The sequence below is a fragment of the Platalea leucorodia genome (assembly GCF_965183815.1).
Source record: "Platalea leucorodia genome assembly, chromosome: 16".
In the NCBI taxonomy this organism is placed as follows: domain Eukaryota; kingdom Metazoa; phylum Chordata; class Aves; order Pelecaniformes; family Threskiornithidae; genus Platalea; species Platalea leucorodia.
In genome coordinates, this window is record NC_138838.1 from 11,502,804 (window position 1) to 11,516,430 (window position 13,627).

The window sequence follows — 13,627 nt, forward strand, 5'->3', positions numbered from 1 at the left end:
CCTCAAGACCAGGTGCCTGGGTATTTCAGGGACGGATAGCATGTCTGACTTGCAGGAGTGCCTGGTAGGGCTGGTTAGGAATCTAAACTGCTAACGTACATAAGGGTTAACCACAAAAATGTGGTTAGTTGTGGGACTGTTTTCTTCATTGGTCTTATGATGACTTGTTATCCCATTTTGCACAAAGTTAATTGTGTTTGAAAGAGAAGATCTAATTAGGAACCAATGACTGCATGATGCTGGAGCTCGTGTTCTGTTTTTTCTCGTTCAGGACCTGAAATCCAAGCAATTATCAGAGTCACCAAACGTCACAATTGCCAGCCCCAAGCAATGAAAATTCATGAGTCAGAAATCTTTTCCTTCGTGGCCCTAAATTACAAGACTGGATTAAAGTTCATGACAGGAAAATAAAATCAACTGAGGAATAGAAATGTATTTCTTAAATAAATTTCTTATCCAGAGATTCTTATCCAGTGGCATGCTGCAAGATGGTAAAGCTTTCAGAAGAATAACAAATATCCACAGACTTGCAGTAAAATCGTGGAAGGCAGCAAAGTGGGAAACTCTCCTTTGTTTGTTTATAAGGTGAGAAATAAGTTCCTGATAGAAGCCCTTTCTCTGCCTCCTATTTAAAGTATGGCAACAAACTGTTAACAGATGAAAGGAACCGGTGATTGATTTGGAGCTAGCCTGGACCTCATATTTGAAGCGTCCTGACTGTCCACACAACAAGCTGTTCCCACCAGTTTCAGTTGGAGATGCAGCCTTCCAGTTCCTCTGAAAATCAGCCCTGTTAGGAAGAGATGCCTTATGCTTTGGGGTTTTTAGGTGATTGCGTTGAGGCTTCTAAATAGCACGGTGCTCCTAGGATCTGACAAAAAATTAAGAATTCACTTTCCTCTCTTTCTTTTTTTCTCAGCTCACAGGAATGTAACTTACGTCGAAATAAATGTAAATAACCATTGTCCAACCAGGCGTTTTATTATTTTAATTCTTTCGGCTTTCTAAAAAATGCAGTTAACCTGCTATGTTTTTAAAAAATGCAGTTAACCTGCTATGTTTTTAAAAAATGCAGTTAATCTGCTATGGAAATGGGGGTCTCATAAGCAAAATATGAGCCTCTCTGTATTACTACTCCTATTTGGAAAACAAATTAAGCATTTTCAGTGATGAATAATGTTTATAAAATCATTTACAGAGGTTCTACCTCGCTTCATAAACACATTAGCCCAAAGAGAGTACCAGAGATGATCATAACTGGGGGGAGGCAAATATTTTTTCCAACACAAATTTAAAAGCTTTTGATTGTGCTCCAAAGGTGACTGCTTTGAAATAACAAGTGGCGTGCTATAGAGGAGAGGGGAAAAAAAAGGCGACAGTGAATATTAGCTGTGATGTGAAATCAGTTTTTGAACTCCACGTGGTTTTAGTTTGAGAAGTGAAATACAGTCTCTCATGCTTTTTAGAGCAGTCTGCTAAACATTTTAATTTAGTCCTGGGCCATCAAATTGGATCATATTCAATTATTTAGAGAAACCTCAGTCATTTTGATTTAGCTTTAATTGTGTTTAATGGAAACAATTCCATTTTCTGAAGGGTATTGAGATCCTTGAAGCTTAATGGTCAAGATTTTAAAGAGGAGCACTCACCAACTTCCAGCCCTGATGTTTCCCAGCCAGAGCTATGTTTAGAACTGAGGATTGTCCATTTAGAGATCTTTTTTTTTCCCAGGGATTTACTGATAATGTGATGTCTGTGTCCTGTCTGTGTGGCAGAGCAAAACGCAAGTAGCTTGAGTCCAGGTGAACTTAACCATTAAACAACACAGCCTCGGATGTTCAGTCCCACTAACTGCTGCTTTTACCTTGCTTCCCGGGGGAAAAGGTGCTTTCTCTTGATATGGATTCAAACCATCCAGTTAACTATAAGTAGAGTTTTCAAATTAAATCATTCTTTTACAGTGTGTTTTCAACATTTCTTTAACAGTGAATCTCCTTTCACATGAAACCTCTAAGAGTGAAATGGAAAGGTTTTTTTTCTGGTGCTTATCAAGTGCAGTTTTACTGCTGGACTCTTCAAGGCAGAGGCTGTCTCCGCCTAGACAGTTGCACAGGATCTAGTTCTGTGCAGTCCTGATCACAGATAATGTCTCTTTGTGCTGCTGTAAAATAAAAATACTTGGTGTTCTAGCACCTATCACCTTGGTATTTTCCTTTGCATGGATTCCAAGTGATTTGCTACATTAATTCTTTAACAAACACTAATAAAAGTAATAGATACTTTAAAGGTCTTCATTTTGCAGCTTGAAATGAAAATGAAATCAAATATGAAAACAGTTTGCCCTCCCAGTTGATCTAACATTGGGCATCTGGACTTCTCAGCTGACCAGTCAGGACAAGAGCTGCAGCAGAAGTACAGTGCCTTTTAACTCCCTAGGATACCTGTCTCTTAGCAGTGCCGATGGTGTTCTGATATCACCGTGGTAGGGCTGCTGTAAATAAGAATGTGTCATAAATGTGCCAGACTTGCAGTGAAGCTGCAAGCTTCAGATGTCCACAGCCTGATGGTGAAACAAAAAAATGGATATATGCTAAAAGAAAGTACTGAAGTCATACATCAGCAGTGGAAGAAACGCATCAGCACAGAGAACTGGTGCATGTAGCTGTTAAGGGATGCCCAGTTATAAAGCATGAGTTGTACTTAACTGCTGAGACATTAGCTTGAGGTTATGATTATAAAGAAAATATTTAATTGGACTTCTTATACTCTTGCTTCCTACTTGTCTATTCTATGAAGAAATTTTTTTTTCTTTGTACTAAGGGTACTTGCTCTATCTCGGTGACATATGAACTCTTTCATTCTGGAGGTTTACGTGCTTAAACCTGAAAATGATTGCAACCCTGAAAATTAAGAAGTGATCGCAGATATCTTTATATCATTCATACCCCATGCTATGATATTTAAGTCACAGCAGCAGAGGCCCAAGGAAGATGTTAGTTCAAAATGAACCACTTTTTTTAGTGCTTTTTGTTCTGATAGGTGAGGGAATCCTTGCATCTCGGTTGCAGTGGTTGTTGCAGGCTTGGTTTTGATGAATGATGTATTGAAAATCAGGTGAGGCAGGTGGGAACGAGAGTTTGGCTGTCGCACAGCGCTCTCCTTATTATCCTTGCTTTGTGTCCCATGAACGTACTTGGGTTTGTCACGTGAAATCCCTTATTTGCAGCGCAGATTTATGGAGAGGCTACGATCCTTGGCATCTGAAGGCAGAATGTCAAATGGGGATTGAGACTTAAGCACGTGCTTGCTGTTCAGTTTTTCCCTCTTCCGTACAATGCGCAAAGCAGTGCCCTTTGGACAGAAGAGCAAATTTGGGTATCTCCTCTGCAGTCATTTGCTTCTTAGCTAGTATGCAGGTACAGCTCGGTATCTCATCTACTCAGTGTGCATTTCTCAATGACACACCGTGCTATAACTTGGTAATAAAATTGGTTTCAAACTGGGCAGATCTGTGATTAGCCAGGTAAAGCAACAGCAGCTGGAGATTGTGAGCATCTGATTGCTTCTTTATCATCCTCCTCTTTTCACTTGTTCTTATTTTCTTCAGCCTCATGAATTCTATTCCCTGTGCAGAGTTTCCATGAAAACAAGGTATTTAGCTGCGGTGTTTCTTCCTGTCTAAGGAAAATTTCATTTGCTAAATAAACCCCATAAATAATCCTTCCACAGCCCTTCTTTTCTCTGCTTACCGCCTTTCCAGCCGCATCCCTGGAGCTCTCTTATTTCACACTCCATTAAGTCTCGTCAAGATTTTCATAAAGGCAAAAAAAGGAGAAAACTGAAGTTGTTCACCTGACCCTGCAAGAAGTAGCCTGTTGAAGTCATAAAAACATGACATTTTTCAAAGCTTGTTGGGGACCGTGATTATTTGGACTGTAAATCAATAACATATCTGCACTTAATTAAATTCAGCAGTGGATACTGCAGGGGGTGTTCTTCAAAAGTGGCTGGAGTTAATGAATTTTTAGATGGCTGCTGTCAGCTGGACGATACAAGGGAATTACCTGAGCTGTCTTGATTTATTCCAAGTGCAGTGCTGCTCTTCCAGTCTGTACCTAATGAATAGCTGTGTTTTTCTAGAGTCACTTTCTGTATGTATTTATTGTTGTAAGTATAGCGGCAGTAGGCAGGCTCAGGATCACATTGTGCTCTGCTCAGAAAGCTTACAGTAGTTAGTTATCCCTGTGCATGCATACATATAAATAAAAGCATATGTATGTGAGTACAAACTACCTGTTTGTACACAAAGCTACCTGTTGATGTCTTTCTGATGTTATCAGTTCCTCCAGAAACAGCTAAATCTTCATCTCTTTTTACATCTTTTAAGAGTGTCAGGTTCCAAAAAGGGTAAAATGGTTCATTTTCTTTAAACTAGGTAAATAGCTTCATTTTCCTGCCCCAAAGGTTCTTCCAACTATAACACCTAAAATGTTTTGTGTCTTATCTTTTTAGGCAGCAATCTGAGCTCTGCGTTCTGCAGTTTGCCACTCCGGGGGATTACCTATTTTTGGTTTCTTAAAAATAAAGAAAAGTGGGTTTGCAGAAACCTGATTTACCTAACCCTCCAGCTCTCTTCCCCCAAAATAGTTCTCTGTCAAGATTATTTTTTCCCGCCCCCCAGCCCTACCATGTATTCTTGACGTTGTTTCCATTGCATGCTGGTTGGGGTTTATGCATGGGTCTCTGAGTGTGGCTGTAATACAGAACCTGTATTGATTTCAGCTGATTGAAAACGTGTGCTGATGCACTGTGGAAACGGGGAAGGGGAGTGTTTGTGCACACCATACCGTTTTTGTGTGTTCAGTTAAAATTTCTTGTCATTTCTGACACTGCCCAGCAGAACAACAGGAGGGGGATGTGTTATATTCAGGATAAATGAGTTAGTTCAGTTTGTTTTCACCTATTCCCACAAACCTACAAGATGAATGCCGAGAGCCTGCCATGGCGAATTGATTTAAATCCAAGAGCTGGCCAAGAAACAGTGCTAATTCCCTTGCAGATTACCAGACTGCGAGAAGCGTGAGCAGCCTAACTGCAGAGCAGTGGGTTTGTGGAGGCCTTCCTGCACAAGGAGAAAAGACGAGACTTTCCTGGGGAGACGGGGAGGTTTTCAGGAGTAAGAGTTTGTAGATACTGGCTTATTTCACTGTAAAAAGTGTGCTTGTACTGTTTCAAGCCAATGCTTAGAAAATAGAAATCCAATTTGTGTGGTTGGTTTGTAACAGAAGAGAAACAGAAAGAGAAAAGGTGAGTGGAGCTAAGGAGACGTCCTCAAATACCTTGTATTTCCTCTCCGTAAAGCCATTTGAGCACCACTCTCACGGTCCTCTCATGTCTTTTGAATGATTCTGCAGCTTGAGGTGATTCTTCTGCAAGTTTGTTCAGGATGTGTTCAAGTTACCTTGTTGGCTGAGCTTGGTTGTGCGTGCACGCGTGCAGGAGAGTGTGGTTGTGGGTGATGTTGACAAGGTGCAGCGAGATCGGTGCCTGCCTTTGGACACACGGTGAACAAAAAGCCCTCCTTGACTCTTCCAGGCGGCTGACCTCTTTAACCAACGTGCTGTGAAGCTCCCGTGCCGCTTGCTGCGTTGGAGGGATGCCTTCCTGCTGTTGGACGCTACGGAGGTGACATCTGTGCGGTCCCCTGGGTACATCCGTGTTGCAAGGTGTACTCCCCTCCTCAAATGTTTTACAGTTTAACTGGATAAAAGCCACTGTGTGTTTGAAAGCTCATTCAGATTAGGTCAGATGTAAATGTAAAGTCAGTTAGCTGTTCTGGAAAAATTCCCTTGTATAAAGGAGCCTGGGGAGAAAAGTTGGAGACAGACAGTGCTGTTAGCCTTAGTTTATGGGTGAAGTAGAGGAGAATGAGATGACTTGAAGGTCACACAGGCTGGGACTAAAACCTGAACCCAGATCTCAGGGTGCCTTACACACAGAACTGGGCATGGTGCATTAATCTCTCATCCCATGGAACGTACATTTTGAGGCAATCCAGCAGCTAATTCCAGCGTGTCTCTCTCCTTGCAAATAACCACTACACACGTACTGCAGTCAGTTGGGGACTGATGTTATGCCGAGTCCTTGTGATGAGAAATGTCACAATGGAATAATTAAATATTGGGGCGTTAGGGACAGTCACTGTGGAAATTGCCCTCCACGGCAGCTGCAACATTTATTAATAATTAAAGCTGTGCCTGCTGTGCTTTTCACTAAATTTGTTTCATTAATATTTTATTGTTTTAAAGAAAGAAAAGAAAAACAACAGTGAGGGTGGGAAGAGAGCCTGTTTCCTAAGCAACAGTAATGCACTTCTTTGCAGTTATTTTTAAAGGCAGGTTGCTTCATTTAAGATTTGGAACCAATTATTGCTGCATTGCTTCAGGCATCCGGCAAGCTGCTTTTCTTTTTTCATTTTCTTTATTTCTAATTGAAAGAGCAAAACAGTAGCTGGGTTAAGAGCTGTTGTGATGGTTGCTAGACGGGATCTATGACTGTGATGTGAAGAACATCCCCATGCTGTCATCACTCTTTGTTCTTCCCGTGCCGCTCTACCTGGCCTTGCAAAACCCCATGGGCAACCAAACAGTGCTCGCCCCCGCTGCTGCTTTTGCGTTAGATGCACAGATGCTCCCTCTTCCTTTGAGTAGAAACAGCCTTGCTTGCAGAGATGTCATCAGCGCGGGGCTCCCACTTGTGCAAGATCACAGGCATTGCCTTTGCCACCTACAGATGTCCTCTGATTGCAGCGGATGTTTCCTGCTATAAGCTGATTGCTGAGAGGGGTCGAGCAGGGATGTGCCCGTGTGTCCTGGTCCTCCTTTCGGGGAATAGTGCCATGCTCAGGCTTTTGTGCATAATGTGGGTGAAAAAGCAAGGTGGCAGTTGCCTTCTGAGGCAGTAGTTCTGGGTGGGAGGTATGCCAGCGTGGGAAGCAGTGCCAGACTTGCCGCTCGGTAGCCTTGCTTGATGCAATCAAGCTCATGTCCTAAGAGATGCATAACAGGAGCCTGCAAAAGCCAAGGCCATTGGCACTGTTCCATTGTTGCCACAGAACATCTCAGTGAGTCTTTGGGTTTTGTATCTCCCGGGCTAGGACTCCTCTGGGTTCAGTGCAGGCAGGACCCTCTTCGCAAACAGCACTAAGAAATGCTAGGACAGATATTCCAGTATAGCCCAGGGCCAGCTGCAATAAAGCCCTAATCATGGAGGGGTTATTGGTGTTCTCTTCTTGGGGATGTGATGGAGAGGAGAAACGCAGTGACTTACTTTCCATCTCACAAGGGGACGAGGCTGAATAATCTTTCTTCTCTGCTTCCAGTTAAAGCTGCTTACAGATAAAATGCTGATAAGTGCCATGATCCTCAGTTCCTGACAATAAGTCTTTTAAGTATTCAAGAATGCTGTTCTCTCACTGCAAAAAGTGGAACAAATTTATACATATTTTCTTCTACTTTTAATCAGTCTTACCTATGTGTGTTTGACTGTCTCAGTATATGTTATAGAGTGCTTGATGCGATGGGACCTTAGTCTCATCCAGAAAGTAATAACCACTTTTTTAAAATTTAGAATACTCTGTCCATCTGAACAGCGGTTTGTCGGTGCTGTTTACAGTGAAGCTGGAAGGTAATAAGCAATTAAATGAGGGATCACAAAGAAAGATGAATCATGTTATTTTTTTCAGAGAGGTAGTGGGTGTAAAAGTGTATGAATACCTTGTTGTACCACTCAGTGAGGTTTTATTTGGGTTACAGCGACATGGAAGTAATGTGGATGGGGCAGTATTTCTTTTGTCCACTTTCTAACACAACGGCGACATTGTCCATTTGCCCTGGAAACAGAAGGGGCTGTGGCTTTGCATGGCACGAGCATTTATGCTGAAGACATCAGTTGAATGCTGTGAATGCTCAAATGCTCTTATTTATTAAAGGAAAAAAAGAAAACCCAGCAACAAAACAAAAGAAAAAACCAAGTCCGTCATTATCAGTAAGTCCATGAGACATGCTGTTTCATTTATACCAGCTGTACTGCTTTCCACAGGGCTTGCCAATCTCCCGAGTTACTCGTTTGTTGGAGGATGGCTCTGTGTGTGTAGGGTTTTCCTGTGTTTATTGGAATCGTCCCTGTTGTTCGAGCGTTGGAAGAAGCTGGTCACAGCACAGCGCATCACGATCCTGCGCTTTTGGCGTGCTTGCCAACAGCATTTACGTGACACGTTACAGATCAGGCAGCTTGAGGAGAGACTATTAAGATACTACATGTCCCTTGTTTCATTTTAAGATGAAATTGGAGTTTCGGTTGTGGTGATTCTCATATAGGTTGTACAATAAGGGAATGTATCAAATTTATTCCAAAGAATTTGTAGTCTAAATAAACTTAGGACTAGGAAGGAGGAGAAGAGAGAATACTGGCTTCTCTGTTTTACAGAGATTGAATTCAGGGTATACAATTAGAAGACTTGGCTTTGCTAACTCAAGTTGGTTGTATCTTGCTAAAAATTGTTAAAAATGAACGATCCCAAGTCCCCAAGCCATCAATATTTAATGCCACTGGCTGTCTCACAGGGAAAACAGGGCTTTCCATGGAAATTTCATCTTCTGTCAGATTTCATCCAATGTTACTTAGCTTAAACCCATATCTGCCTTCACAGTTGAAAGCAAAATAGTGGCATGGTTATCCCACAGCGTGTTTCCAATTTGTTTTTCTAGTGCTGTTTTCTGCACTCTAAGAGCAAATGGTTGTGCTTTCGGAACAAGCATTAGGTTAATTTGTGTAGTAAGGATGTGATAGCAGGAAGCCAATTAGACTTTTCTTTATTCCAGAGTGGTAAGACACAAAAGGTGAAGTTATTAATACCTCATAAACGCTTCTCTTAATTTTTTTTGTTCGTTCAGCAGGTGGTTCTTCAGTCTTGCAAAGCAAAGAAATAGGGTAGCAGTGCTGGAGATGAAGGGGACGTTTTTACTATCGCTGTTCAATACAGACACAACCTGTGATCCCCCGACTGCTGTAGCTTCTAGGCTAGCTAAACACGGGAGGTGTTTCTGCATGCCATTCAGCCTTGCCTGGGGCTTAGGTTAGTTTTCAGGGACTGAGCAGTGAGGATAGGTCTTTTCAGATGCAGGCTTTCAGGTATTACGGGATTTGGAGGCCGAAGTACAATAAGGAGGGGGAGTCTTCAGAAAATGCTCAGCACCTGACAGTATTGGGCTTAAAGCGCAACAAAATACTGCCTACTTTCAAAATTAGCTGCCCAGTCTTGGGAGAGATGCAATGTGTATCAGAGCAGATGGAGTACCATTTGTTACTCGTAGTGAAAATGTAATGTGGCAATTCTAACTGCAATTTACCGCAGGACTGCCTGCTGTCATTAAAACACAGGAGAGCATCGCTCAGATGCTGAACTCAGACCCTTCTGTAAGGGCTGGCATGCCCGAGCGGGTTTCAGTCAGTGCACACCTTGCAGACAAAGTTGGGGTTTTCCCCCTCCCCATGAATGAACTGGTCTGTTCTCCTTCACGCCTTTTGCTGGGCAGTGTTGGCTGGATGAGTCATCTGCAGTCTCGACTGAAAAGCTGATGGGGAAGGCTTGGTTTTTATTTTGTTTCTTATTTGTATTTATCTTGTTTGGTTTTCCTGCAGCAGTTTAAATGAGAGCTGGGTAGATTTCTGAGGCACAGTCTTGCAAGGCTGAAATAGTGCAATGAGGTCTTTTACTGGTGACCACCAGAGCATGTTACAGTAAGGTTTGCCAAAGGAACCTCACAGGTGGATCTGGTGTAGTTGTAGCCTGGCTGCATCTCTGTTCCCTCTCAGGCTGTAGCAGTGTTGCATTTTCTTCTCGGTTCATAGGCTTTTTAATCTTTTTGTCCAAAGCTAGATGATGGGCTCTGTTGGAAGGTGAGCCTGTCTTACCAGGCTTTATTGTCTTGTAGTGATCTCCGGTGCTTTGGGAGGGGTTTATCTTCCCTAGTATAATTGTTCATTTTCCTATTTGTTTTCCAGTAGACTCTATGGTTTCAGTCCAGCAAGTGTCCTAACAACTGGTTCATCTTCAGTACCTGTGATTGCAGAGTAACTTCGTACCGGTCACAGGTGATGCTGTTTTTTCCTGAGCTCTGTCGCTTTGTTCTCTAGCTCCTAACCGAGTGATGTCCAAGTTGCAGTTGATTCCTTAAAAGATCGGTAGCCGATGGCTGCTGCTTCTCCAGGCTGTACATCCTGCCACGTCAAGACGCACGGTCACTGGGTACATGGGCATCTTACCCTGGAGATCTTTATAACTGATGCAAAGACTTGAACAAGTCGTTCTTCTAGGAGCTTGCCCCTGGCGCTTGGAGAATTTTCTAGGCTGGAATGTGGGATGCCCACAACATAACTTGGTTAAGGTGTGTTAAGCATTTCAAATCAGAAAGTCTACCTGAGTAGTGGTGGAAACTTGTTCCAGGCCTAGCTATTGTAATTGTGTTTGAGATGACAAACCCAGGGTAACTGAGAACAGTGTGAGCACACAGAGCCTGGAGCAGATGGCAAGCTGTGGACCACTCATCAGTGGAGGGTGAGCTGAAATGTCCGGTGGTGATATTTAAGTTCACTGTTACTAATCCATTTGTTCCTAATGTGAAATGAATTTCTTTCACCAGAAAGAAAATGTCTGTCCCACAACCTAGGTGAGTGGACGGCATCGTCATTGTGCCACTTCCCAGCAGAGTCTGTTTCCAGCCAGCCATCGTGCTGCTGTGTTTGATACATGTTCCCGTCCATTAACCCAGTAAAACAACCGAGCTACTCTTCTCCACCCAGCCAACTCAAAAGTCTGCTTCCCTCAATGAGACTTGTTTCAGAGTTTAGGAATATTAAAACAAAACACACACACAAAAAAAACCCCAACAGGTCGGCTCAGCTGTGACCTAGCTGGACTCCGACGCTTGTGGGTTTATGTCTTCTGAAGAAAATGTAGCTCTGGCTTTGATTCTTGTACGTCTCTCTCTCCTCACCCAGCCTCCTCATTTCTCTAACTTTTGTATTAGTCACCACGTAATGAGAGATCTGCAGGCAGCAGAACTCTAGGAGCGGTTTGTGGTTTTGTCTTGAATATGCCAGTTTAAACGGTGAAACACATAATAAAAGCAGCTTTAACTCTCCTGATACATAGTCTTACCCGTCCCATAGGTTTCCATGTATACTGTAGTCTCATTGCATCCGAGTTCCTCCCCAGTCATGTTAACCAACGCGATAGTAATGTTTGTATGTCTCATGCTTTTTTCATAGTCTTCCCTTTGCCAGAGGAGAATGGAATACATAAGGCAGTTGAGGGGAAGGGGGTTGGTAGACTTTTTTTGTTATTTTCATACCTATTTCCAATGAGAGGTGGCATAATGAAAGTGTCTCACTTCCAGTTAGGACATGAAGAGTCAATATTTTAATAATCAGAAATAAAAGGATGATTTATTTTACCCTGCTTCTGCAAATCTAGATCCCGTGGCAATGAAAGCCGTGTCATCGCTAGGTAGATTAAATGGTACGCAGCAATCGACTGCATGCCAGTAGTTAGTTAAATACAGCAACTTCTCACATTCCGCATTCAGGGATCAGTTCAGGTTTGAACCTGAGCTCTGTATGACTTACCTGAGGTGCCTTCTTGCTAGTAGCATTCTTCACAGGCCAGTGCTAAAATTCCAACAATAAGATTTTAAAAATGAGTAGCAAATAACAGGAAAGTATGACCCCAATTATTCCTTTTCATTGCAAACACCAGACCATATGGAGAAATACAAGTGGGAGAAATGGATGCAGCAACTCACGAAGATAAGTAGGAGCCTCTGCTCAAAACGGAGGTGATCCGTAAAAGCAGATTTCTAGCTCGTTATATCTTGAGTTGGGGGACCTGGTTCTGCCACGAGGAGTTGAGAAGAAGTTTTGCCTTTGGCTTCATTTTCAGTAGAATCAGGAATTCTTTCACAGTGACATGCGTAAAACGGGGTGAAAATACTGGGAGATATTTCAGTCCTTTGGTTTGTTGGTTTACTGACTTCATCTGCAACTTACAAGGTGCTTATTGCGGGTTGCAGATTAGACCCATGCTTGCATCATCTGATTTTGAGATCTAGTCTGTCTTTCTGTCCGTCTGTCCCCCCGCTCTGCCCCGTTCTCTTGACTCCACCCCTGACCAGGGGGTGTAAGCAGATGGTATTCATCGAAGAGAAGGCTGAAGGACAGCAGTACCCATAACTCTATCTCCTTCCCTTTCTTGCAGGTGTTGTGGAAGCGTGCCTCCTGCACATGCTGAAGCGCAGGGCTGCCGGCTTCCTGCGGACTGACAAGGTGGCTGCGCTGTTCACCAAAGTTGGCAAGACGTACGCGATAGCTGGAGACATCTGCAAGAAAGTGCAGGAACTGCAGCAGCAGGTAGAAGGCAGGTGAGGCTGAGGTCTGTTTATCAGCAGAATTCATGTGACGTGTGTGCAGCATGGAGCGGATACAGAGACTGCTTGGTAAATGCAAAGGGGTCTTTCTTGGCCCCATTTGTTAAAGCTTTGTCTCTTTAGCGTCTGTAACTTTAAGGCAAATGTTTTTGTTTAATCAAGCTGACAGCTAGCAAAGAGGCAGAGGTTGGGAACTGGGTCTTTGGTGTTTTGTTTTGCTTCTCAGTGTAGCAGATCAGCGCATCCAGCCCACACAAAGCAACAAAAGTGAATAATTGGTGATTTTAGAGAGTGCTCAAAGTCAGGGTATGGTGGACCAGTTTGGACTGTTGGTGGGAAGGGATGTGGGTGGCAAAAGGAACTGAAGAACAGACTTACTGGAAAAGCTGTGTTGGCATGCTCCTTGCCAAACCAATAACAGAAGATTTGTAGCTATTATGGTAGAAATACTTAAGTTAATGGATACAAAGAATGATAAGAGGGATGAACTCAAGACGAGGTGGTCAGCAGTGAGAGACTGATTATAGGAAAGCAATTAAGTACGTGCTGGACTTGAGCACAGCAGAATTTGTGCTGGAGTCAAGGACTTGAGATTGCTGAAAGTCCTAAACTTCTTGCTAGTGATGAGCAGTGCAATTAAAATTTTCCATGTGGTTCTGCTGACTGAATCACAGTGCATGAACCTGTGGGATGAGTGTCTTATATTGTAAACTCAGGACAGGAGATTTTTTCTTCTGTTTGTAGACAGTAGAGCAGCGGCACTGCTAAGCCTTAAGAGGTCTTTGTACATTGTAAGAACTTATAGCTTCTTGATCAACTTGCTGTTGAAGGGCTTTGTCAAGAGAGCTTGACTTCCATTTGTGTTGCGTTGAAGTCTTCAGCTATTGACAGTTGTTTAAATTAGCACTTATACTTACATTTCTGTGTAGTTTTCTGGCATTTATCTTTATTAGACTTCTAAATATTAGACTTCGTTATGTAGTTTTTAACAGGCGCATCCTATTTTTGATATAATTTTTAATTGTGTGCCTACTGATATAGACTGAGATTTTATTAATTTTAGTTTTTTAAATGGTAGGAAAATGGATGCTTTCTACTGAAAATTCCCCAGCCTTCCTCCTCGGTTATGAGCCCACATGAAC

General features: G+C 42.7%; 1 protein-coding gene across 1 annotated transcript in view; it reads left to right on the top strand.

Annotated features, from left to right (window-relative positions):
- The window catches only part of SGSM2 (small G protein signaling modulator 2), a 62,705-nt gene that overhangs the window by 17,744 nt on the left and 31,334 nt on the right, over positions 1–13,627 (top strand). Inside the window, exon 3 of the mRNA XM_082327934.1 lies at positions 12,317–12,479. Coding sequence (XP_082184060.1) covers positions 12,317–12,479 — 163 coding nt within the window. The remainder of the gene's footprint in view (positions 1–12,316; positions 12,480–13,627) is intronic.